The sequence below is a fragment of the Balaenoptera physalus genome, assembly GCF_965194825.1.
Source record: "Balaenoptera physalus genome assembly, chromosome: 13".
NCBI lineage: Eukaryota > Metazoa > Chordata > Mammalia > Artiodactyla > Balaenopteridae > Balaenoptera > Balaenoptera physalus.
In genome coordinates this window covers 30,900,671-30,927,877 of record NC_138892.1, presented here as the reverse complement: position 1 = coordinate 30,927,877, position 27,207 = coordinate 30,900,671, and the positions used below count along the sequence as shown (strand labels likewise).

The 27,207-nt window shown below is 37.3% G+C and overlaps 1 protein-coding gene across 12 annotated transcripts in view; it reads right to left on the bottom strand.

Moving 5' to 3' along the window:
• Window positions 1-27,207, bottom strand: part of ATP2B1 (ATPase plasma membrane Ca2+ transporting 1) — a 133,086-nt gene that overhangs the window by 29,872 nt on the left and 76,007 nt on the right. For 10 of the 12 annotated variants that reach the window (XM_082418885.1, XM_082418883.1, XM_082418890.1 and 7 more), the window contains 9 exons: window positions 18,341-18,595; window positions 18,127-18,252; window positions 14,053-14,193; window positions 11,550-11,588; window positions 10,633-10,794; window positions 8,905-9,119; window positions 6,263-6,505; window positions 4,669-4,910; window positions 1,842-2,079 (listed from right to left, as the gene is read on the bottom strand). In XM_082418885.1, coding sequence (XP_082275011.1) covers window positions 1,842-2,079; window positions 4,669-4,910; window positions 6,263-6,505; window positions 8,905-9,119; window positions 10,633-10,794; window positions 11,550-11,588; window positions 14,053-14,193; window positions 18,127-18,252; window positions 18,341-18,595 — 1,661 coding nt within the window. The remainder of the gene's footprint in view (window positions 1-1,841; window positions 2,080-4,668; window positions 4,911-6,262; window positions 6,506-8,904; window positions 9,120-10,632; window positions 10,795-11,549; window positions 11,589-14,052; window positions 14,194-18,126; window positions 18,253-18,340; window positions 18,596-27,207) is intronic. The other 2 variants (XM_082418894.1, XM_082418886.1) reach the window with 1 other exon arrangement.

The following is a 27,207-nucleotide window of genomic DNA, read 5'->3' as shown; positions in this document are numbered from 1 at the left end:
ATCTCATTGGGTTCCCTGCTTCTACTCCTCTTTTTAATTCATTTCTTACATAGTACCCCAAATACTATTTTAACAACATGAATCATGTCACTTCCCAGCCTGAATTTCTTCAACGACTTCCCACTGAATTTCAGAATAAAATTCAGAGCTCTTATTGCCTAGTAAGGCCAAAGATAATCTCATCTGCCCTTTCTTGTCCAAACTTACAGCCACACTGGCCTCCTTTCCACCTCTGAAAATCTAAATACTTTCTCTTCTTAAGTGTCCTATATTTTTTGTGCCATTTTTCTGGAATACTGTTCTTGCAGCTATTTACATGGCTGGCTCATTTTTAGCCATCAGACCTCAACTCAAATGTTACATCTTCAGAGATCCTTAATGTGGTCTCTGCTATCTTTTTTATCACCCTGTGCATATCCTTTACAGTCCTTATCACACTTGTAATAGTCATATCTGATGCTCCCCTGCTACCTCACGCCAATTAGAATATAAGGCCTATGAGGGCAGGGACCAAGTCTTATTCCTCACAGGATGGGTCTTCACTTGGCATACTGCCTATGTACCTATCACTTTATCTGTTTATCTGTTGTGTTACCTCTAGAGTATAAGTTTCATAATTATTTTGTTTAGTGCAGTATTTCCAGTTCCTAGGAGAGTGCCTGGCATTACACACTGGATGTTGAATCAATTAGTTGATGACAGCCACTGAACAAAAGCTGTTTTTGCCTTTGTGCTTTTATTCATGTTGCTTCTTTGCTCACAATGTGCTTACCGCTCACTCTCTCTCCTCGTCTAGCCAATACCTCTTCATCCTTTGAGACTCACATCAGGTAATTAACCTCTAGGAAGTCTTACTTGACCCCTCTCATGGTTAACATAACACAGTGGGGTCTTTTAAGCAAATGTATTTTATACAGAGCTGGGTTTGAACACACTAGCTCTAATGTCTAGAGCTAACCTCTATACATCTCAATTTTTCTTCATCTTTCAAGTAAGTACTAATACTTATAACTCAGAGGTGAATATTAAATGAAATAATACATGTAAAGCACTTGGCATAATATCTGGCACACAGTAAGAATGCAATAAAAAGATATAATTACTTTAGAAGGTTGGGGGCTCATATAACATGCTCTACATATGTATCTAACTATGTACTAACATCCTGGTTATAATTATGTGTTTGTCCATCCCTGCCCAGGACAGTGACTTCTTTGAGGCCAGGAACCAGATCTCAAAAATCTTTATGTCTCCAGTATCTTAGCATAGTGGCTGGCACACAGCAGTTGCTCAATAGACTTAAAAAAAAAAAAAAAAAAAAAAAAAGATTTAAAGAAGAAAAGCAAAGTCTAGAGCTGCGGACTGTCCAATATGGTAACAAGATGTTTAAATATAAATTGAAAAAAAAATTTTTTTAATTCAGTTTTTCAGTTGCACTAGCTACACCTCAAAATCTCAGTAGTCACATGTGCCTAGTAGCTATGATATGGAACAACACAGAACAATTCTATGGTTGCAGAAAGTCCTATTGGACAGTGCTGGACTACAGACCATGAAAACAAATAACTTAATGGCATTTACTATGTAATTTAATATAAATATCAATCGACAAAACCTACCCAGTTCAAGGCACTGGTTATGCTATAAACATACAGGATCCCAAAGAGAAGTTATCTAATTAAAAACCATAAACAGGTAGCACATGCAGCACAAGCACTATTATTTCACTAATCTTGGATTCACATAGGAGAGAAATAAAATCACAAACACTAAGAATTTTACTAGAAAACTGGTTACAGTTAGTGCCTTCTGCACATGCAGAACACAGAATGTTTCACCACCTCAGGTCTCACAGGATCTTCAATCCCCACAACAGCAATGCATGTAAGGCCGGTGACAATATCATTTTCATTATCCCATTCTGGTTCTGGTTCTCCTGCTGGGAAATCTCTGAATGCAAGACATATGGTTCTCAAGCCTTCTGATGCCATCGGTTCAATCACAGTTTTTACAATATCATCACGGTCCCTTGGTCTGAATACTTTTGCCTCACCATTAGCACTCAAGATTTTGAAACACCTATAAGGAAACGTTGAATCCAAACATCAATAATTAACAAAAATAATGGTTAATGCCATTTAAGTGAACTGGAAGGGCTAGAGTCATGGAATCTGATTACCCGGAATTCAGAGAATTACATATGTTGTGCTTTTACAGACTTAAATCACATTCACCTTTCACCCTCCCCTTTACAAAATACAGTTCTCTTTTTATGGTTCTCACTTGACCATGCTCCATTCAAGTTACTTTAGACACTTCTTTTTTGGAAGTGCAGGGCTTCTAAATTTTCACAAAAAACCCTCGTGGCAGAGAAGAATAAACTATATGCCTGTCCATTTTGGTACAGAATTAGACATTAATTTTAATTAACACAAAATTTCCAGATATTTCCTTCTTTTAAAGTAAAAAGCCACGTTCAATCAACCCTTACCTGAGATGCTGTTTCATCACCTATATTGTTTTAACCATGAAAGAAAAAAAATAACTTACTGTTAAAATAAGCACGCTATCAGAATGAGAGAGATAATGCCAAAATAGTTTTAGTTTCAGCGAAACAAACTACAACTCTTTAACTGTGTAGTAAATAAGTTACACTGTATACTTCCCTATTTAAAGTTTATTTTTTCACATTGCCTCTTTATGTTCTTCTCCCTTGGTGATGCCACTGCCTCCTGCTTCTAGGCAGGTGATTCCCAAATCCCCATCTTCTGTTTTGATCGTTTTCCAAAGCTTTCCACTCTGACAGTCTACTCAGATGTTGTACCGTACCTTAAATTTACTGCATGCAAGACTAAAGGCTGTCTCCTCACTGCCCATTGAACAGACATCAACATTACTCCCAATAATTTCAATGTTAAGTCTAAACTCTCACCTGAATACTTCCTTTCTCCTCATCATCTATATAGCATTAGCTCCTAAGTCCTATGTATTTGTTCTCTGAACAGTCTACCGAATGTTTCCTCTCCTTTCTATTCCCCCTGCTACTCTACTGCCTTCTTCTGGCTCTTACTTCAAGCCAGAGCTACTGTAATAGGCTTTTAAATGATATCGGTCTCCAGTCCATCCTTTTTTCCCCCCACAACCCACCTTATTCCCTGATGCAAGAATTATCCTCAGTCCCACAGCTATGCTCATTCTGCTACCTGATGAAAAAAATTCTTCAGCTGCATTATCCGGCCTACTTAACTGTTTTAACTGCTCAGGCTAACATTTAAGAGACTCCACAGCAAAAGTAAATCTCACTGTGGAAAGAGTTATTGTATACTTAATATACTCCATGCTGGATGTTTTACATGCATTATTTTATCTCAGGGTCTTAGAATTGGTGGTCATCATCCTCTTTTTCAGTGAAGGAAAATGGAAGCCAATGGAAGAATCTTCCCAGCATCTCAAAACTACTTAGTTGCAGAAGAGCCAAAGCCTGATTTGGTTTTGATTGAAAAATCTCTCCCATACCACCTACCTGCTTCTCAGCAAGCCACGGATGCAAGATTTCTAACATTTCACAGAAATCAGATAACCAAGCATATGTAAAGGGAAGAAAGATGTCCTGTGTGCCACAAAAGCCCATCACCACTCAGCTGAACTGTCTGACTATTAGCTATTCCCCCAATATGGTCTGCATATTCCCACTTCCTTCCCTCCAATGTGGCTACCTTCAACTTGATCTTACTTCATACCGAAACCTATCTTAAATACTACACCCTTCATAGTATGACCTCTCATCTTAAAACTTTGTGTACATCTGTCATATTCTGCATTTTCATTTATATGTATTTTCTCTTAAACCTGTTAGATTATAATCTGACAAGTGTTCATTAAGATAACACTGGATTATAATCTACATATAAGCTAATTAAAATTGGAAATATTTCAAATATTACAATTTTAAGTGAGTTCTAATTTTCCAAAAATGCTCTTAATTAAAAAAAAAAAAGTTTTCTACTTCTCTACTGGAATTAAAAAAAAAATCAAAATAATTTCAACACCTGTAATAACAAATAAGCATTAGGGAAACTATACATAAACATGTGATGTCAAAATTGAGGCGACTGGTGTGTACAAGGACAGTACAAAAGAAAGATTACCATTCAAAATGACAGCAGATATTTAAATACGACGCTGCAGCAGCATAAATATGATAAAACCTCACTCTGATATAAAAGGATTCTCAAGATCCAGTTTTAATGCTTTGCTGTTCTAAAAACTAATATATAATTCATTCATCACTATCTACAATGCAGTGTTGAAGACATAAACAGCAGGTTTTCTTCCCAGAAGGCTTTTATTTTTCATGATCCTACATAACAATGGAGTCAACATGTTTAAGAACAAATATCAATGTTCACTTCATTAAACCTACCAGATTGAATGTAATGGGCTTATTTTCCCTGTAGCAAAATACTAAGAAATAAAAGAAGCTGGAGTATGAAAATGACAGAATACCCTGGGCAAAAGAGCGATACCATTAAAATATACTAAAAAACTCCAAGGTCCTAGCAAATGCCTGATATTCACAAAAAGAAAATAGCAACAATAATAACATAGTAGATATTCCATAAAGCAACTATAGTTAGCAAATTATTCATCTAAGCATTTTACTCTTACTTTTTCAGAATTATCTCAGATGCACCCTTGCTGAATATTCGATAACTTCCATCTGAATTTTTCAGGACAGTACTCATGGACTTCCTAACAGAATTGAAGGTGTAGACTTTGTACAGTGCTTCTTCTGGTATTTCATTTCTAACATCCTGATAATCCCGTTTTAAATCCAAAAGAAGTCCCAACAAGGCACATTCAGTTTTATTACCAACATGACGTGGTAATCCACCCTCTTTCTCTGGTGGCTATAAGAAAAAAAGGTTTAGAAGCTAGTATCATCTTGTTTCTCTACGACAGTTTAATTTATAATGTAAAACAGAACGAGACATTCTAAAACAAAATTATACAGAAATTATATAGAAAACTTCTATTAGTTTTAGCATTTCAAAGAGGGACATAGAAAAAGTAAGGTAGAAAGAAGCTCTGGAACAAAGATGACACGGATTCCGATCTCAGCCCCGCCAGTCACTAGCTATGTGAACTTTTGGCAAATTACCCAACTGCTGTGGTCCTTGGCTTCAGCGTCTGGAAAATAGGCGCTCTTATGACCCAAGAATTAAATACGACATGTAACTTTTAAAGTTGGTTCCTGACACATATGGGACTTAAGAAATTTTAATTCCTTTCCTTTTCTCTTGTTTTCATTGAATGTTTACATTAAATAATTCAAAATTAAATCTACTTTACCAATTTTTATGGCTTAAAATAAAAGTATAAGCATTAAAATGAAGCACTGTTGACTTAAATATATATAAAAACTTTATTTCCTTCATAGTATCTTCACAAATACCTTCTCATGTAATCATCACAACAGTATTAAGGGCAGATGTAACCATCTTTACTTAACAATTGAAGAAAGTAAAGCTCAGACTTACAGCTAAGGCAAAGCTAGATCTAGAATCAAGATCTCATAACTTTCCAGTCCAATAATCCAATTCATGAAATACTAATTTTGTTTATGGTCTTCACCCACAAATCACTAGAACACATATCAGCCAAACAATTTCATGCTTTATGTTATAAATAAAGACTTTTAAAACTTGCAAAGTTAAAAATATTTTATTCTAAGGTAGTACAAGTCTAGAATTACTTTATTCAGTTAGTCCCAAAAGGTTTAAGGATCACCTTACAGGTAGGATCTACTGAGAAACCAAACAGAGCATATAGCAAGCATATATAAAACATATTATTTTAAGTTGAAATCTAGTTTCAAAATCTTCTCTAGTAAATTGAGTTAATTTTCTATAGTAAGATAGACTAGTCTTTCACAAAATGAGCAAAGTAAAAATTTAAAATTAAGGACTTATTCTGGTTGTTAGGCTCAAGAGTTTCTAAACGCAGGAAATTCAAAATACAGGAGACGAAGAATACAAATAAACAGAATGTATATGTTGATCAACAGATCTTACTAGTAACAAATTGTATCAAAGGAAAATTAAATACAGTATATGGATATATGCCTTTTAAAAACTTAACACAATTCATTTCTTCAATTTATAAATAGTAATGATAGAGCTTAAAAGCTACATACAGTCAAATCATCACAAATTGAAAAAATTAATTTTCATATATAAATTAATTATTAAAGAAAGCTTACCAATATTTTTGATGTATAAGCACAATTCACAGAAATTCCTGTTACAAGGTAGGACAAAATATTTGGTGGAATAGCTTCTGGTTCAGGAATCTTTTTATAATGTTTTTCATTTATGTAAGCTTGAACAACTGTCATTCTGTTCATTGTCAATGTTCCTGTTTTATCTGAACAAATAGCTGTAGCATTTCCCATGGTTTCACAAGCATCCAGATGCCTCACTAAGTTATTATCTTTCATCATTTTCTACAGTGACCAAAAAAAAAGGAGTTAAGCTACATAGAAAACCAATGACCTCATTATATTAAAATGATTATAAACTGCTTTAAAATCAGAACTAAAACTCCCAACTTTACATGGATACACAGTATAAAGCACCGATTTAATACTGGAAGAATTTAGTATATTTGACCTATTCAAATAAGCTAAATAGAGTATTAGCTTTCAGTGGTTTCAGTCATTTCCCCACTACATAACATAATCTAGTAAATGAATACAGATACCTGCACCCATATGCAAATCATGCTGACTATATGCCTCCAACACTTCTGTGAAGTGTCCTCAAATTACAAGAGCTATAATAATTTGTACTCTAAGTACAGAGGTACTTACAGCCATGTAAGAGTATATAACATGTAAGGATTAAGTCTCCTTATTAAGTGGAAAACAAAAGATTCTTGTATCAGTCACCAAGGAAAAAGTAGCTTATCAGTTAAATATAGAGTTTGTGGGCATGTAGCTGCCTGATTTTTTTTTTTCTTTTGACTCTGATAGATTGAGGTAACATAACAAAACCAGAAAGGATCATTTTTATCTTTTCCATATGTTGGTACACTTGGTCTTCTCATCCTCAGGATCATCCCTTCCTCTTATTTACAAGAAAAAGACAGTTTCTAAAAAGAACAAGAGTTTCACTGTAGCTCCAAAAAGCATTTAGGTTAAAATGCTTGATAATTGATTCTTAAAGCATACCTGGAATGGGTTAAAACCTGTAAAGAGTTATTTTACAAAGTATGTTCTGTGACTACTAATATGCAAGATACTGCAAGAAACTGATTCCTTGAAGAAATAAATATGGGGAAGGAAGATTACTGTGATTTACATTAATACTGAACATTAAAAGAAGGAAGTTCTGCAGTAAAGAAAATGTGTTCAGTTTTGCCAAACACTAACACAGGAGCCATAAGGACCACACCTCAATGAAAAGAAAAGTGACTGGTAACATTTGGGCTAAAATAAACATTTAATAAAAACTTAAAGAAAAATGCTCTTATTTATTTTCTACGAAAGGACTGCAAATCAATCCTGCCTATATCTTTTTGATCAATTGAAAAATTAATATCATTAATGACTATTCAAAGTGAACTAATGACAGTATTGATAGAATGACTGATTTTACCCATGTGTCTAAAACTTACGTTTACCCCAATTATTTCTAATTATTTTAAAACATCAAATAGATGATTACACTGTATTTCATTATTACTTTGACACATTTACCATTTTATTTTTGAAACAAAAGATGTGAAATGCCTGAAAATAAACTCAAACAGTAAGCAAAAAATATTCTTATCATGACACATCTGTTGAAAATTCTTGGAAACACTGAAGGTAAGAGTGCTGGAGCAGAAACTATGACCAATTACTTTGTATTGCTCTCTGTCAGCAATACTACTTAAGGAGAAATATTAATTAATATTAGAAAATTGACAAGAGCAGCATTCTTTCATCAGGTATAATTTTACATGTGAAGCCACCTTTTCCATATAAGATATAAAATTGATTAAAAAGTAGATTAGTAATCTTCAAACAGAATATTCCTTTAGGTAACCAGCAGCTAGCAAAGCCACTGAAGCTCATTTTTTCAGCATTCTACTAAGAGAACAAGGAGGAGTTAGCCATTGTAAATGGAGTGGTCAGAGAAGGTGATACGTGGAGAGACCTGAGTAAAGTTAGAGAGCTGATGATTCAAAGGAAGGAGCACAAGGGTCCTGAAATGAGAACAGGGTTGGGGTATTTGAGAAACAGCAGGAAGGCTGGTGAGGCTGGACCAGAGGGGGAGAGAGAGGTGGGAGATGAACACTAGAGGAAAGCAAAGGCCAGATGGGGCAGGGCCCTGCAGGCCACAGCAAGGAGCCTTGGATTTCATTCTGACAAGAAGCCACTGGAGGGTTTTATAAAAGGAAACAAGATGATCTGAATTATTTTTTAGAAACATGAGTCTACCATGTGAAGGCAGGACCGTGGGGTCATAAGGGTCCAAGTGTGGAAACAAGGAGGCCTTAGACGGTTGGATTCAAGTAAACCTGTCTGCTCTTGTACCACAGGCAAATGACAAGCATGCTTACTTCAATGTTACAGATTGGAAACAGGAGGGGACAGGACAACATAACTATCATATGAGGAAAATTAAGCTAGAACTTTCCCCAGCAGAGTTATGCTTAGCTTTGTGTCAAGTCTGCCATCCCAGGAATGTATAGGTCTCGATGCAGAGATCTTCAACTGGGGGGGAGGAGAAGGGAATCAATGACAGCGCTAAAGAAAACAGTGTAAACTTATGGAAATCCCCTAGTTCCAGAACCCAAGAGAAAAGAGCAACCAGTTGTACATTTTCTACACCAGCTGAGACTTTCTTTTCTGCTTACCTTGACTGAATAAGCCAGTGAGATAGTGACTGCGAGTGGAAGACCTTCTGGCACTGCTACCACTAAAACCGTAACTCCAATAATGAAGAACTTCACAAAATACTGTATGTAAATCGGTGTGCACTCAGCAAGCCACGGTCTCTTCTGAACCCAGAATGTATCAATTACAAAATATAATACGAGAATGATAACTGTGATGGCAGACATCAACAAACCTACATAAAAAGAAGGAAAATGTAATTATTAAATATTCTAGACACAATTCATAGTCAGTTACATATTAGCCACTGGAAGAATTATAACTACTTTGGTGATATTTATTTTAATTTCGCTGAGAAACTGTTACATCCTTTTTCGTGCTTAACTCATCACTTGACATTATCAGATTTAATTTCTGCTTCCAAGTATAGTCCCGAAACCCAGGAGAAGTGGGAAAAAAGTGTTTATGATTCTTTTCTAGACTTAATCGTATCTTCAGTCTTCTACTAAAGCCGAGACAAAATAACATGCAATGACAAGGAAATACCAAAAGCTTAGTATAAGCTGGTGCTCTACACGTTGGCAAGCTGCTTTCATGACAAAAGAGAAGTTGATAAGAACCTGATCAATGGGGAGACCTAGAATTAAATACTGAACCCCATGTTTTTTACGAAAAAAACACAAATTACCAAAATTACTTAATTTTTTTCATCTATCCTTACTGCTTTATTAACTTAGCAAACCAACAGTTAATCATATATTACAAATCATTTACACCTTTCTGTTTTGTGGGATATTTAGCCCCTTATAAATGAGTATTACAAAATAAGGCATGTTCACCTATCTGGGTCTAATAATCCAATTCAATGTCTACTAAAATCCCATCACCATCTTAAATCCACCCTTTTCCCCAACACTGTATGAGTCAGTATTACCATTTGGCTACATATTATCAAAATCAAATATTTGCTATTAGATAATAAGCTTTTTGAGGACAGAAGCAAAAATTAACTTTTTGCAACACAGTCATAAGAAGTAACAGAATGATGCAATGTAAGTGACTTTAATAGTGTAGTCTGATTTAGCCCACAGGTGTTCTTTCATAAAGATGATACTGTTGAAGGGCATGCTATGTTTTTAGCTAAAGCTCTGTTTTATTTCCTCTGAAGAGTAGTTCTGTTAACAGGTGTTTTCTAGTGATGGTTGTGATTTATGACTTCAGCCTCACCAGGATGATCCATTCTAACGCTAACTAATCCATTCAATTTAAGTTAACTGTAACTTTTAGAAAAACACACACCTAATTTTTTTTTCATAGTCAGAAAAAAGATAAGAAAATGTGCGGTGAAATTTCTTTTTATTAAAATATAGCTGGGTAATCTTCACGGAGTAACCTCACTGCTAAGCCCTCTCTCTGTTGCTCCCAGAAATTCAGAGAGGAGCGCGTGGGCTTGTGAATTGGGCAGCCTTAGGCGCTAATCCTAACGTGACCACTTATTCATTAGCTAGTTGACAGAGGACACTCCCTCTACATAAAATGAGGATAACAGTTCCCAAGCTGCAAAATATTATGAGGATCTACAGTAACTCAAAGGCCTGGTACATTGTAGATAAAACTGAAAATATTTTTAATTCCTCTTCCGCTCACAAAGCAATGATTTCCAGTCTTAAGTATGTCAAAGATGATTTTTAAATAGAAAGGCAGCATATTTTAAAACAAAACATCTTATTTTCTCGTATATATCATACCTGCTTTGCCAATCTGAACAGCCAGCTTTGTTAGTTTCCCTTGTAAAACAGATTTTTCCTTTTTTGGCAAATTTGCTTTCTTTTTGTCTTTTTCATCACCATCTCCACCTTCTTCACTCTTCAAAGGCTGCATTTCCATGGCTGCACCATCCTGGGCTTTTGCTGCATCGAAGAGCAAATATAACTTCACTACATTTTAAAGGCACACGTAACTGTTAACATTTTCAAGCAATTTTGGGGGAAAAAAATCAATTTCTTATAGAAACACAAAAACTTAAACATTTAGCTTCCTGTGTATGTCTGTGCCTACCCAGAGAAAATAAGACAATTAGTGACACTAGGTTTTGAAACTCTGTACCAGATTTGAGAATGTTGAGCTAGGAAATAGGGATGAGGCATAAGAAGAAATACAGGGTCCTGAAAGAGCTAAATACCAAATCATTTTTCTTCCTGTGTGTTGTGTTAGATAATGAGACTCATTCCAAACACCATAAGTCCCTCCCATATAAGTTATGACCATAATGTAGAACATTATGTAGGACCACACATATAGAGAAATGCACATATGTTTACAGACTATTAAATAGCTGCAAAAAAATTTACATTTTATATTTTGTTTCTTATGCATTTTTGCTAGCAATCATATTGTAACCAATGATAAAACACTGAAATGCTTAAGTTTAAAGTTACCTACATCTGGACCTTTCTAAGCTTACTACCACAGGTCATAATTAAAGTCTTATTAACATTGTAAAGGCAGCATAAGTCAGGCACTGACCAAAGAGACATTCACCCAAGTAATACAGATTGTTAATTTTCCGTATACATCCTACTTTTGGATGAATACAGTACACAAGAGATATATTTGTGGATATAATGAGAACAAGCTAAGTGTACTTTTATCCTCCTGAATTTACCTTTGTTGCGATTCTCAATAGCTCCGTCTTGTTTCTTATCTGTAGGAACAAAATGGGAATTAAAGCTTTCCAAAAGAAATGAATACAGCCATGTTAAATTATGCAAAGGTAGCTCACATTTCTATAACAGAACTGTTACACAATGGGGTGTGTGTGTGTGTGCGTGTGTGTGTATACAGATTAGAAAGCATTTGGCCCATAATGACCTTCTGGCTCAATCACTCCCTAGGTCTTAACCATGGGGGGACACTCCAAAATAATTTGGGGCATCTATATTTGGTTGATTTCTCCATAAGACTTTACTTTTTTTTATGGTGCAATACACCCAAATATGGTACAAGAGGTTTTCAAACTAAATACAAATATAAGCCTAAGAATGTGGAAAAGGGAAGGGGTAGAGGGAGGAAGGAATGTCATAGGAAGACAACAGGCACACAGGAGAACTCTGATGGGAATGAGAACCAAATTGGTATGTATAAAAGATAGGGGAGGCAAGCAAGTAAAACTAGAATATGAAGGTACAAAATAAGACAGTAAAACTACTAGTTAAGGTAATCCCCAAATTCACTTAGATTTGGAGGAAACAGAAAGATGAGAATGTCTAACATAAAAAGTAATCAAGGAGGGAATGGGTCTATTGTTTGGAGTAGGGAGTGTAATATTAAAAATGACGAAGAGGAAAGAGAACCACTCAGCCTATTCTTCTTTCAACTTCTCTATCAAGGAGACCTACCTTCAAACTGGAAAACGTGGAACAAATATGGTCAAGGAGGAACAGATGCTCAAGACAGGTGAGGAGACAGAATACCTAGCTACTGTGAATGAGCCCAACTTTGGAAAGAGACCAAACATTCACATTCCAGATTATGAAGGCAACTGAGACAGATTACCCCGGATTATATTAATATATAATATCAATTTATTCAAGGGAATGGTAAAAGAGCTGGAAGTCCACAGATGAAAAAATGGTGTCTACCATTCCCCGCCCACCGCCCCCCCCCACACTCTCACCAAGAATCAAAAACAGCAGTCAGTTAGATGTTAATTCCTGGGAATACTCTTGACTGGATTAATAAAAATAGGTATATAAGATCTTAGGAAAAAAAGGTGCTTATTGGAAAAGAAACTGTAGGGTCAACAGGAACAAGGTCATGATGTGAACTTCCCTTTCTTTTTTTAATAGGGTCTATTGACTTTAGTCTCCTGTAAATTAGGATGCAACACAATATATGGTGAAAAGCACACACTTTTGAGTCAGACAAGTAGGTCTGATCTGCCACTAATTAGATCTTCGACCTGGAGCAAGTTATGCAACCTCCATAAGCCTCAGTTTACTTGTCAGCAAAAAGATAAATAGTCTTTTCTGTATGGTTGTAAGGATTATTGAGATAACGCATATAAAGCGGTCCAGAAATGGTATCAGCACTACACACTGGCCCCTTAGGGCGGCACGTGGAGGGCTGCTGAGAAGAGTGGGACAGGAAAAACCTACAGTGTGGGGCCTGCCTCCCTTGCCAGCAGCCAGAACTCTTCAAACATAGTTCTCTTTGAAATCAAGATTTCACAGCTCAAGACAAAACCCAGAAACCGAACCAAAACACCTAAATATTAAAAACACTGCTGTAGATATAGCAAGCCAAGACTTTTAGTGAGGCATTTATAAGATCTCAAAATACTTATGTGTGTGAGAGAAATATGGGCTTACTAGCCCAAGTAAAATTAAATAAATCTAAGCGGTTAAACCACAGTAAAGTGCTGTTGCCCTAAAGGGAAAAACTCTTGAGTAAAGGGTGAGGAGGGCTTTTTTAAAAAGGGGACATACCCCCCAACTAAGTGATCCTGAGCTATTTCCCTATGTATAACTGCTTCTTATAAGATCCTTGTGGATAAACTATGGTTATCAAGTTTGCTGATAATAGATCCCCTTGGAAGGACAGCAGATACAATGGGTCAAGATTAAAAATTTAAAACCTTGATATCTAATGATGGGCTGAATATAACAAGACAAACACATGAGGTGTCAAAGTGAAGTCTTGATCTTATGTCTAAAAACCAAGTACATAAGTACAGACTGGGAAATGTGAGTAGTAGAAAACATGAAAAAGATGAAAAGCTCAATGAGGCCAAAAAGTGATATGGTTGACAAGGAAAGCTACTAACGAAGTAGCAAAAAAATAAGCAAAGGAAGTGGGAGTTTAATTCATTTTGCTGGTCAAATGACAGGGAGATTTTAAAGTATTCAAGGAGATGCCGAATTCATCTGGCTATGGTAAAGCAGGATTGATATCTTCCTTCATAAAGCCCTCCTCGGACTACTAAGTCTTAAAAAAAAATTCCCCCTCCATCAATTCTACCACTTGAAGGTACTATGTTGGGTAACTAATTTTTTGTAGAACTCTTCATTTCAAAATCTGATGAAACAGTTTATTTTTTGGATGAGTTCTTACAATCTAGGCTGCTGTATTTCCAAATGCCAATTCTTATAGCATATTGCTATCCTTACTTTTCTTTTCCTTTTTCTTCTCATCTTTCTTCTCTTCCTCTTCACCTCCAGCTCCAAGCAAGGTAAAGATAATTCCAGTTTGAGAATTTATACCCACAGCAGTAACTACCATTCTTCCAGAGCCTTCCATTACATGAGTACCTACGACAACAGAAAATGTGTTTTTAAAATTCAACAAGACATTAAATAAAACCTAAATTCTTGTGCTTAAGGTTTTAAGTCTGTTATAAGTCATCTGAGTTCAAAGCTCACTCTACCACTCATTTATCATGTGATACTGGGCAAACTGTAACATCTCAATTACTAGTCCATAAACGTGGATAACAGTACCTACACTTTGTAAAAATGAGACGCAAATTAAGTCTGTAAGTGTAAAGTGTTTGGCACATTGCCTGGAATTTTAGGGGTTCAATGAATGTTCAATATTTAAATTATAACTGTATTATTATTATTAGGGACAATTCACTTATAAAGAAATGTGCTTACAACAAAAAGGATCACACACCAACAACTGACATATTCCCAAGCCAACCCCACCACCTCTCCCTAACCCAGGTTTTCATGCCAGCCCACCTAGATCACTGCAACAGCTGCCTAGCTAGTTTCTGTCTTTCCAGTTCACCCTGAAATAAGTTTACCCTTCCTAAGATGTGATTTTATCATAAGCCTCTCACGGCTCCAAAACTTCTGACCCTCACTGCCTACTGGATAAAGTTCAAAGTCTTCACATGGAGACCAAACAACACTCCAAACTTTTTCATCCATTAGCCTAACATGAAACTCCATTACAAAAAGCTGGGGAGGGCTTCCCTGGTGGCGCAGTGGTTGAGAATCTGCCTGCCAATGCAGGGGACATGGGTTCGAGCCCTGGTCTGGGAAGATCCCACATGCCGCGGAGCAACTGGGCCCGTGAGCCACAATTACTGAGTCTGCGCGTCTGGAGCCTGTGCTCCGCAACAAGAGAGGCCGCGATAGTGAGAGGCCCGCGCACCGCGATGAAGAGTGGCCCCCGCTTGCCACAACTAGAGAAAGCCCTCGCACAGAAACGAAGACCCAACACAGCCATAAATAAATAAAAATAAATAAATTTAAAAAACAAAACAAAACAAAACACAGAGGCCCCCCATCACTGCTCATGAAACCATTGTTTTAAAAAAAAAAAAAAAAAAAAAAAGCTGGGGAGCAGAGATGGGAACACTGACTGAATTCTGACTCTGTCCCTCACAACAGTCTTGCAAGCAGCAGGCATTATTATTCTTATTTCCTAGAAACTTGCCCAAGGTTACACAACTATTAAGTGACAAGGCAGATTCAATTCAGCTCTGTCAGAGGACAGAGGGAATATTCTTCTTATGATATAATGTCACTAAGGTTGCTCACAACTCTCCAACCTGTACGACCACACCTCTGCATCTTTCCCTCACTCATTAAAAGGCTTCCCACCTCTCTAATATTTCTGTGATTTTAAGTAACTTTCAAAACTTAACTCTTTTTAATATACTCAATAAAGTCTTCTTTATAGTTATCATTTATTTATTTGATCTCCTAGTTTACAACCACCTGGAGGGCAGGGTCTGTAGCACGTACTATACCATCCTGTGTACCAAAACAATGTTCAATTGTTATTTGCAAAATAAGATCGTAAAGCATACGTACTTACTCCAGTACCTAAGAATTTATATTTGGCTATTAATTACTAAGTAATTTATCCAATATGAATTTTTTAGGCCTTTGATTTTTTTGCTTTAAAAAATCTATATTCTGACTGTTTCACTAATTATTAGCTTCTTTGCCAGTAAAAATGCAAGGGAAACAAGAAATTAAATTAAGGACAGTGAAACAATATTTATTGAGCAAGGACTAAATGTAAAAGACAGTTTGTTTCTTTTAACAATTCTAGCTTTCAGCAAATTTCAATTTTTTATGTTCTGTTCTTCTCTACCACAGGTAATCAAATGTTGGCAGCTAATATGCTCAGGCAAAGTAAACAGTTTTTGTTCTGGTCATATCCCTACCGCTAACTGAATAACTGCTTTTAAACATCTAAATTTAAAAAGCCAAGAACAGCAGTAAGAGATGGCATCATGAGAATAAATTTAAAAATAAATGCATTTCATGTTTTCAGTACATTTTTGGAAGATGGAAATAAATGCAGAAAAACTTTCCCACCCGTACTGTGATAAGGGACTCCAGAAAGTTATTTCAGTCTTTTCTTAAACATGGAAAATTTATAGAGTCCTCTTGGTATACTTGGTGTGTCGGGAACCTGAGTCTACAAAACCTTACCAGCCATCTCTGTTGAAACAGAAAAGGACCAAGGTTCCGTTAAAGGATGTCATTCTGAAGAGCTAAGCATCGTGTGAATAAGCTAGACGCACATCAAAGCCCATGAGGTATACATGGCAAAAAGGCAAGAGGAGACTACCTCAGTTCACCAAACACTGTGGCCTGGTCAGTCTATGGCAGTTAGGTATGACCAGCTAGCTTCCCTCTCCTTTGGAAAAATCATAGATTTTACTTGGCTAACATTAACCACAGTTTCTTAGACGTATGGCAAGGAATAAGTAAAATAAGTATACATTAAACTTAAATACATTATATATCCAAGATATTTCTATTTGGAATGAATTTCAAGCAGAGCAATATAAAGGAAAATTCAAATAGAGTAGGAATGTTCTTAGTAGTGCAGGATATTGAAGGTATACAAATCCCAAGATTTTTTCAAAGAAACAAAAGTCTATATTAAAATGAAACTTTCCCCCTATTTATAATGCTGTTTATAAATGTATATACATGAAATTACTCTGATTTTTAGTGGTGGGACGTTTTACAATAAGCCTTTTGGCATATATTTACAAATCTTAAAAAGGTAATAGTTAAACTTAGGTATGTGCCCCGAAGTTGTGATTCTAACTTAACTGACCCTTGTCACAGGTTTGACTTTGGTTTCAGTAAAACCATGTCCAACCAATTAGAATATAAAGTTCACAGAGAAGAAGTGAGAAAGTATAGCTGCCAAGTTATTAAATATTTAAATAAGCAGAATCTCCTTACAATGTGGGAAATGTTAGCATTCCATTAACATCTGAAAATAATAATTAAAGACAAATAGGCAACATTTTCTTACTCCAAATGCTAGTATAACTCAATCTAAAAATATATTTAAACCAAATGTCTTACAAGTAATTTTGTAAATTCTATAAAGAACACTAGAAAATTAAGAGTAGGAAAGTGAAAATCAAAAGTTAAGGAACTGGTGTAATTTTGGAGACAAGTTGTGGTACTCTGGTTTCCTTTCATGTAGCATCTTAGAAGGCAGCTTGTAATTTTTTTCATCATCCCTTCCATTTCATTTCCAATTAACCTTAGGTCTAGCTATCAACAGTTAAGCTGTTGTAAAAGCCTCCTAAGTAGACACCCACCTCCCCTTTTCAGACAGTACCCTCACCTACACAAAGCCTTAGATTTTCAGAACATGTCTTAACCGTGTGCAAATTCAGTTCTGCCTAGTAGATGTGGTACTACTCTTGGACCTATTTATCATTAATCATATTACCTTAGATAAACAGTTAATGTCTCAGACTCATTCCTCAGTAGTTAAATGAGGGAGCAAGATTAGGTTAATTTTAAGGATTTTATGAGTTGTTTTTTTTTTTTAATCCTATCCTTTGTAGACCATCATAGAGAATTCATTAATTTGCTTTAAACACACAATCATTCTTTAATTTTATATTACAATAGCCCTTAAGAATAAATGTAAAACAGATCAATTTAACAGAGATCATTAGGCTTATACTTTAGTTTTATCATTATACTAACATTAACTAACACCGACTCTCAAATCTCTTCATTTTTTTGGACTCGGGTTCCTCATTTGTAAAATACAGTTCTGGATTTAAAGATCTCTAATGTCTCTGCTGACTTACAAAAGAAAGTCTCTAAGATTTATAAGGGTAGAAGCTAACATAAAATACAGAATCCTCTTCACATTACTGGCTCTTCGGGGAACTGTTTGCTGACAGTGGTATATAGCTGAGGAGGAGGAAAAAGTTCAGTTATAAAAGAAATTCATACCTGATAAAAGTAAGGGATCCTTATCTAAAGACTTCTTAACATGATCAGATTCACCAGTCAATGAGCTTTCATCAATTTTAAGATCATTGCCTTGAATAAGTATGCCATCAGCGGGAAGAAGATCACCTAAAACAAAATAAAGGTACGCTAAACTGTGAACAAGATTACAATAACATCACATCATGTGTAAGATGCACTGCCCTTTTTTACTTACCATATTTCACTTGAGCAATATCTCCAACTGTAATGTCAGCTACAGGTATCTGAATGACCTGACCACCCCTGATGACTGTGAACTTCTGTTCTTGTTCAATTCGACTCTGCAAACCTCTAAACTGTTTTTCCTTACTCCAGTCATTGAAAGCTGTTACTAATACTACACACACTACTGACAAGAGGATCGCAGCTCCTTCAATCCAACCAGTTTCACCTTCACCTTCTTCCTCTCCAACAGAGACGTCTCCACAAACTATTTGGAAAGAAAGAAAATGCTTATCAAAAAAGATTCTGAATTGATGGCAACAGATATGTAATTATAATGTTTATATGCCCCGTTAACTTTGCTTACAGCTCTAAACACTTTATTGATTCAAAGCACTCCATAATGATGACGACGCTTACTCTGTTAATTTCAAGTTCCCTGCCTCTGAGGATTCTCATCTTTAGGGTAGGGAGGCAGTCTAGGGTACCTGTTAAGAGTGAGGACACTGGGGAAGATTAAATCTCGACCCTAAGGCAAGTTACTTATTTTTGAGACTCAGTTTCTTCATCTGTCAAATTAGGAGACCACCACTTACGGCAGAGTTGTTGAGAGAATTAAATGCGAAGACACTTGTAAAGAAGGTAGAACAGTGGCTGAGACATCCTTCATACTCAACCAATAGTTAATGCTATTACTACATAGAGTAGGCAAGTCGTACATGGAAAGTTAAGTATTATGTGTTTACCCATGAACCATGCTTATTTACCATATCAGTTTCACTGGAGTATGATAAAAGCTTGACTTTCATAACATAAAAATTTAAGCAAAGTGCTACTCATTCATTCAACTGTTTGAGCACCTACTTTAGGTGCCAACACTGTTTTCAAAGCTAAGGGTGTAACAGTGAATAAGACATATAAGCTCTTTCTCCTCAGGGAACCTATACTCAGACTGGTAGGTGTGAATGGGATATGAAAAAATCAGATAATAAAACACAAATAATTAATTTCAGATATCGTAAGTGCCATGAAGAAAATAAAATATGGCGATGTGTTAGCAAATGAAAAAAGAGGGCTAACTGTGGTTGGGTGAACAGAGAAGGCCCCTCTGAGGTGTCCATGACATTTGAGCCAAATGATATGAGGGAACTAGCCATATAGATTTAAGGGAAGAGGATTTCGGGGAGAGATTAAAGTCAGCACAGAGGCTCTATGGCAAAAAAGACTTTAGAAAAAGACAGAGGCGGGGACAAAAGAAACCTCAAAACTGTAGGGCCAGTAATGGTGAAGAAAGAACAAGGACGGTGCTTTTTGAACCTTGGGCTGTAATCTATTTGTGAGTCTAAAATCAATTCAGACCTTCAAGATGGCGGAGGAGTAGGATGCGGAGATCACATTCCTCCCCACAAATATATAGGAAATACATCTACGTGTGGAACAACTCCTACAGAACACCTACTGAATGCTGGCAGAAGATCTCAGACCTCCCAAAGGCAGAAAACTCCCCACGTACCTGGGTAGGGCAAAAGAAAAAAGAAAATACAGAGACAAAAGAATAGGGATGGGACCTGCACCTCGGGGAGGGAGCTGTGAAGGAGGAAAGGTTTCCACACACTAGGAAGCCCCTTCACTGGTGGAGATGGGGTAGCGGGGGCGGGGGGGAAGCTTCGGAGCCACGGAGGAGAGCGCAGCCACAGGGGTGCGGAGGGCAAAGCGGAGAGACTCCCGCACAGAGGGTCGGTGCCGACCAGCACTCACCAGCCCCAGAGGCTTGTCTGCTCACCCGCCGGGGCGGGTGGGGTTTGGGGGCTGAGGCTCGAACTTCAGTCGGATCGCAGGGAGAGGACTGGGGTTGGCGGCGTAAACACAGCCTGAAGGGGGCTAGTGCGCCACAGCTAGCCGGGAGGGAGTCCAGGAAAAAGTCCGGACCTGCCCAAGAGGCGAGAGACCATTGTTTCCAGATGCGCGAGGAGAGGGGATTCGGAGCACCGCCTAAACGAGCTCCAGAGACGGGCGTGAGCCGCGGCTACCAGCACGGACCCCAGAGATGGGCATGAGACGCTAAGGCTGCTGCTGCAGCCACCAAGAAGCCTGTGTGCAAGCACAGGTCACTATCCACACCTCCCCTCCCGGGAGCCTTTGCAGCCCGCCACTGCCAGAGTCCCATGATCCATGGACAACTTCCCCGGGAGAACACACGCGCGCCTCAGGCTGTTGCAACGTCATGCCAGCCGCTGCCGCCGCAGGCTCACCCCGCATTCCATATTCCGTACCATTCCCTCCTCACAGCCTGAGTGTGCCAGAGCCCCCTAACGAGCTGCTACTTTAAACCTGTCCTGTCTGGGCGGGGAACAGATGTCCTCCGGCGACCTACACGCAGAGGCGGGGCCAAATCCAAAGCTGAACCCCAGGAGCTGTGCGAACAAAGAAGAGAATGGGAAATCGCTCGCAGCAGCCTCAGGAGCAGCCGATTAAATCTCCACAATCAACTTGATGTACCTGCATCTGTGGAATACCTGAATAGACAAAGAATCATCCCAAAATTGAGGAGGTGGACTTTGTGTGATTTTGTCTGTATAGCTTTGATTTAACCACTTGTCCTAGGGTTCTGTCTGTCCATTTTTGTTTTTTTAGGATAGTTTTTAGCGCTTGTTATCATTGGTGGATTTGTTTTTTGGTTTGGTTGCTCTCTTCTTTCTTTCTTTTTTTATTACTTTTTAATTCTTTTTGTACTTTTAGTAATTTTTAAAAAAATTTTAATAACTTTATTTTACTTTCTCTTTCTTTTTCTCTCCCTTTTCTTCTGAGCAGTGTGGCTGACAGGGTCTTGGTGCTCCGGCCGGGTGTCAGGCCTGAGCCTCTTGAGGTGGGAGAGCCAAGTTCAGGACACTGGTGCACCACAGACCTCCCGGCTCCACCTAATGTCAAACTGCGAAAGCTCTCCCAGAGATCTCGATCTCAACTCTAAGACCCAGCTCCACTCAACGACCAGCAAACTACAGTGCTGGACATCCTATGCCAAAGAACAAGCAAGACAGGAACACAACTCCACCCATTAGCAGACAGGCTGCCTAATATCACATTAAGGTCACAGACACCCCAAAACACACCACCGGATGCAGTCCTGCCCACCAGAAAGACAAGATCCAGCCTCATCCACCAAAACACAGGCACCAGTCCCCTCCACCAGGAAGCCTACACAACCCACTGAACCAACCTTAGCCACAGGGGGCAGACACCAAAAACAACGGGAAGTATGAACCTGCAGCCTGTGAAAAGGAGACACCAAACACAGTAAGTTAAGCAAAATGAGAAGACAGAGAAACACAGCGGATGAGGAAGCAAGGTAAAAATCCAACAGACCAAACAAATGAACAGGAAATAAGCAGTCTACCTGAAAATGAGTTCAGAGTAATGATCCAAAATATTGGAAATAGAATGGAGAAACTAAAAGAAACGTTTAACAAGGACCTAGAAGAACGAAAGAGCAAACAAACAATGACGAACAACACAATAAATGAAATTAAAAATTCTCTAGAAGGAATCAATAGCAGAATAACTGATGCAGAAGAACGGATAAGTGACCTGTAAGATAAAATAGTGGAAATAACTGCCACAGAGCAGAATAAAGAAAAAAGAATGAAAAGAATTGACGACAGTCTCAGAGACCTCTGGGACAACATTAAACGCACCAACATTCGAATTATAGGGGTACCAGAAGAAAAAGAGAAAAAAGAAAGGGAAAGAGAAAATATTTGAAAAGATTATAGCTGAAAACTTCCCTAATGTGGGAAAGGAAATAGTCAATCAAGTCCAGGAAGTGCAGAGAGTCCCATACAGGATAAATCCAAGGAGAAACATGCCAAGACACATATTAATCAAACTATCAAAAATTAAATACAAAGAAAAAATATTAAAAGCAGCAAGGGAAAAACAAAAATTAACAAACAAAGGAATCCCCATAAGGTTAACAACTGATCTTTCAGCAGAAACTCTGCAAGCCAGAAAGGAGTGGCAGGACATATTTAAAGGGATGAAAGGGAAAAACCTACAACCAAGATTACTCTACCCAGCAAGGATCGCATTCAGATTGGATGGAGAAATTAAAACCTTTACAGACAAGCAAAAGCTAAGAGAATTCAGCACCACCAAACCAGCTTTACAACAAATGCTAAAGGAACTTCTCTAGGCAGGAAACACAAGAGAAGGAAAAGACCTACAATAATAAGCCCAAAACAACTAAGAAAATGGTAATAGGAACATACATATCGATAACTACCTTAAACGTAAATGGATTAAATGCTCCCACCAAAAGACACAGACTGGCTGAATGGATACAAAAACAAGACCCATGTATATGCTGTCTACAAGAGACCCACTTCAGACATAGGGACACATACACACTGAAAGTGAGGGGATGGAAAAAGATATTCCATGCAAATGGAAATTAAAGAAAGCTGGAGTAGTAATTCTCATATCAAACAAAATAGACTTTAAAATAGACTATTACAAGAGACTAAGAAGGACACTACATAATGATCAAAGGATCAATCCAAGAGAATGATATAACAATTGTAAATATTTATGCACCAAACATAGGAGCAGCTCAATACATAAGGCAAATGCTAACAGCCATAGAAGGGGAAATTGACAGTAACACAATCGTAGTAGAGGACTTCAACACCCCACTTTCACCAATGGACAGATCATCCAAAATGAATTAAAAAAGGAAACACAAGCTTTAAATGATACATTAAACAAGATGGACTTAACTGATATTTATAGGACATTCCATCCAAAAACAACAGAATACACTTTCTTCTCAAGTGCTCATGGAACATTCTCCAGGATATCTTGGGTCACAAATCAAGGTAAATTTAAGAAAATAGAAATCGTATAAAGTATCTTTTCCAACCACAATGCTATGAGACTAGATATCAATTACAGGAAAAAATCTGTAAAAAATACAAACACATGGAGGCTAAACAATATACTAAATAACCAAGAGATCACTGAAGAAATCAAAGAGGAAATCAAAAAATACCTAGAAAAAAATGACAATGAGAACACGACAACCCAAAATCTATGGGATGCAGCAAAAGCAGTTCAAAGAGGGAAGTTTATAGCAATACAATCCTACCTCAAGAAACAAGAAACATCTCAAATAAACAACCTAACCTTACACCTAAAGCAGTTAGAGAAAGAAGAAGAAAAACGCCCCAAAGTTAGCAGAAGGAAAGAAATCATAAAGATCAGATCAGAAATAAATGAAAAAGAAATGAAGGAAACAATAGCAAAGATCAATGAAACTAAAGGCTGGTTCTTTGACAAGATAAACAAAATTGATAAACCATTAGCCAGACTCATCAAGAAAAAAAGGGAGAAGACTCAACTCAATAGAATTAGAAATGAAAAAGGAGAGGTAACAACTGACACTGCAGAAATACAAAGGATCATGAGAGATTATTACAAGCAACCCTATGCCAATAAAATGGACAACCTGGAAGAAATGGACAGATTCTTAGAAATGCACAACCTTCCAAGACTGAACCAGGAAGAAATAGAAAATATAAACAGACCAATCACAAGCACTGAAATTGACACTGTGATTAAAAATCTTCCAACAAAAGCCCAGGACCAAATGGCTTCACAGGCGAATTCTTTCAAACATTTAGAGAAGAGCTAACACCTATCCTTCTCAAACTCTTCCAAAATATAGCAGAGAGAGGAACGCTCCCAAACTCATTCTACGAGGCCACCATCACCCTGATACCAAAACCAGACAAAGATGTCACAAAGAAAGAAAACTACAGGCCAATATCACTGATGAACATAGATGCAAAAATCCTCAACAAAATACTAGCAAACAGAATCCAACAGCACATTAGAAGGATCAGACACCATGATCAAGTGGGGTTTATCCCGGGAATGCAAGGATTCTTCAATATATGCAAATCAATGTGATAAACCATATTAACAAACTGAAGGAGAAAAACCATATGATCATCTCAATAGATGCAGAAAAAGCTTTCAACAAAATTCAACACCCATTTATGATAAAAACCCTCCAGAAAGTAGGGACAGAGGGAACTTACCGCATCATAATAAAGGCCGTATATGACAAACCCACAGCCAACATTGTTCTCAATGGTGAAAAACTGAAACAAACATTTCCTCTAAGATCAGGAACAAGACAAGGTTGTCCACTCTCACCACTACTATTCAACATAGTTTTGGAAGTTCTAGCCACAGCAATCAGAGAAGAAAAAGAAATAAAAGGAATCCAAATCGGAAAAGAAGTTAAGCTGTCACTGTTTGCAGATGACATGATACTATACACAGAGAATCCTAAAGATGCTACCAGAAAACTACTACAGCTAATCAATGAATTTGGTAAAGTAGCAGGATACAAAATTAATGCACAGAAATCTCTTGCATTCCTATTCACTAATGATGAAAAATCTGAAAGAGAAATTAAGGAAACACTCCCATTTACCATCGCAACAAAAAGAATAAATACCTAGGAATAAACCTACCTAAGGAGACAAAAGACCTGTATGCAGAAAACCATAAGATACTGATGAAAGAAATTAAAGATGATACAAACAGATGGAGAGATATACCATGTTCTTGGATTGGAAGAATCAACATTGTGAAAATGACTATACTACCCAAAGCAATCTACAGATTCAATGCAATCCCTATCAAACTACCAATGGCATTTTACACAGAACTAGAACAAAAAATTTCACAATTTGTATGGAAACACAAAAGACCCCGAATAGCCAAAGCAATCTTGAGAAAGAAAAACGGAGCTGGAGGAATCAGGCTTCCTGACTTCAGACTATACTACAAAGCTACAGTAATCAAGACAGGATGGTACTGGCACAAAGACAGAAATATAGATCAATGGAACAGGATAGAAAGCCCAGAGATAAACCCACACACATATGGTCACCTTATCTTTGATAAAGGAGGCAAGAATATACAATGGAGAAAAGACAGCCTCTTCAATAAGTGGTGCTGGCAAAACTGGACAGCTACATGGAAAAGAATGAAATTAGAACACTCCCTAACACCATAACCAAAAATAAACTCAAAATGGATTAAAGACCTACATGTAAGGCCAGACACCATAAAACTCTTAGAGGAAAACATAGGCAGAACACGCTGACATAAATCACAGCAAGATCCTTTTTGACCCACCTCCTAGAGAAATGGAAATAAAAACAAAAATAAACAAATGGGACCTAATAAAACTTAAAAGTTTTTGCACAGCAAAGGAAACCATAAACAAGACGAAAAGACAACCCTCAGAATGGGAGAAAATATTTGCAAATGAAGCAACTGACAAAGGATTAATCTCTAAGATTTACAAGCAGCTCATGCAGCTCAATAACAAAAAAACGAACAACCCAATCCAAAAATGGGCAGAAGACCTAAATAGACATTTCTCCAAAGAAGATATACAGATGGCCTACAGACACATGAAAGAATGCTCAACATCAGTAATCATTAGAGAAATGCAAATAAAAACTACAATGAGGTATCACCTCACACCCGTCAGAATGGCCATCATCAAAAAATCTACAAACAATAAATGCTGGAGAGGGTGTGGAGAAAAGGGAATCCTCTTATGCTGCTGGTGGAAATATAAACTGATACAGCCACTATGGAGGACAGTAAGGATGTTCCTTAAAAAACTAAAAATAGAACTACCATACGACCCAGCAATGTCACTACTGGGCATGTACCCTGAGAAAACCATAATTCAAAAAGAGTCATGTACCACAATGTTCACTGCAGCTCTATTTACAATAGCCAGGACATGGAAGCCACCTAAGTGTCCATCAACAGATGAATGGATAATGAAGATGTGGCACATATATACAATGGAATATTACTCGGCCATAAAAAGAAGTAAAATTGAGTTATTTGTAGTGAGGTGGATGGACCTAGAGTCTGTCATACAGAGTGAAGTAAGTCAGAAAGAGAAAAACAAATACCATATGCTAACACATATATATGGAATCTAAGAAAATGGTTCTGAAGACCCTAGGGGCAGGACAGGAATAAAGACGCAGACATAGAGAATGGACTTGAGGACACGGGGAGGGGGAAGGGTAAGCTGGGACAAAGTGAGATAGTGGCATGGACATATATACACTACCAAATGTAAAATCGATAGCTAGTGGGAAGCAGCCACATAGCACAGGGAGATCAGCTCGGTGCTTCGTGACCACCTAGAGGGGTGGGATAGGGAGGGTGGGAGGGAGATGCAAGAGGGAGGAGATATGGGGATACAGTATATGTATAGCTGATTCGCTCTGTTATAAAGCAGAAACTAACACACCACTCTAAAGCAATTATACTCCAATAAAGTTGTTTTTAAAATAAATAAATAAAATAAAATAAAATCAATTCAGTGGCTCATGACCAGAATTTTGAAAAATGAAACAGAACAAAACAGAAAAGGATATACATGTAGTAAAGGTGAACTGTTTTTTGAAAGCTTACTTTGGTTAGTTTTAAATTCACATGAAGGAGTATGTTCTTCTTTGTTCCTATGTAAAGTTCTTTCTTACTGAGCGTTGAGCTAAAATGTCTGAAAGTCAATGGTTCTCTTAGGAAATGCAGAACAGGAAATGGATTATTCACAAGAAAATAATGAGTAAACCAATGACACTAGAAATGATTAAAGCATATTCCAGAATAGTGAGCATGAACTGAAGAGAGGACTTGAGGTGCAAGGGTGCTGAATAAAGATGAATCAGGGAGAGGTATGTGGGACAGATAAAGGGAGAGAAGACAGAAGCTGCAGAAAAATCAATTTGCGTGAAATGGAACAATCACCTTCCTCATCAAATGGGCATGATGTGA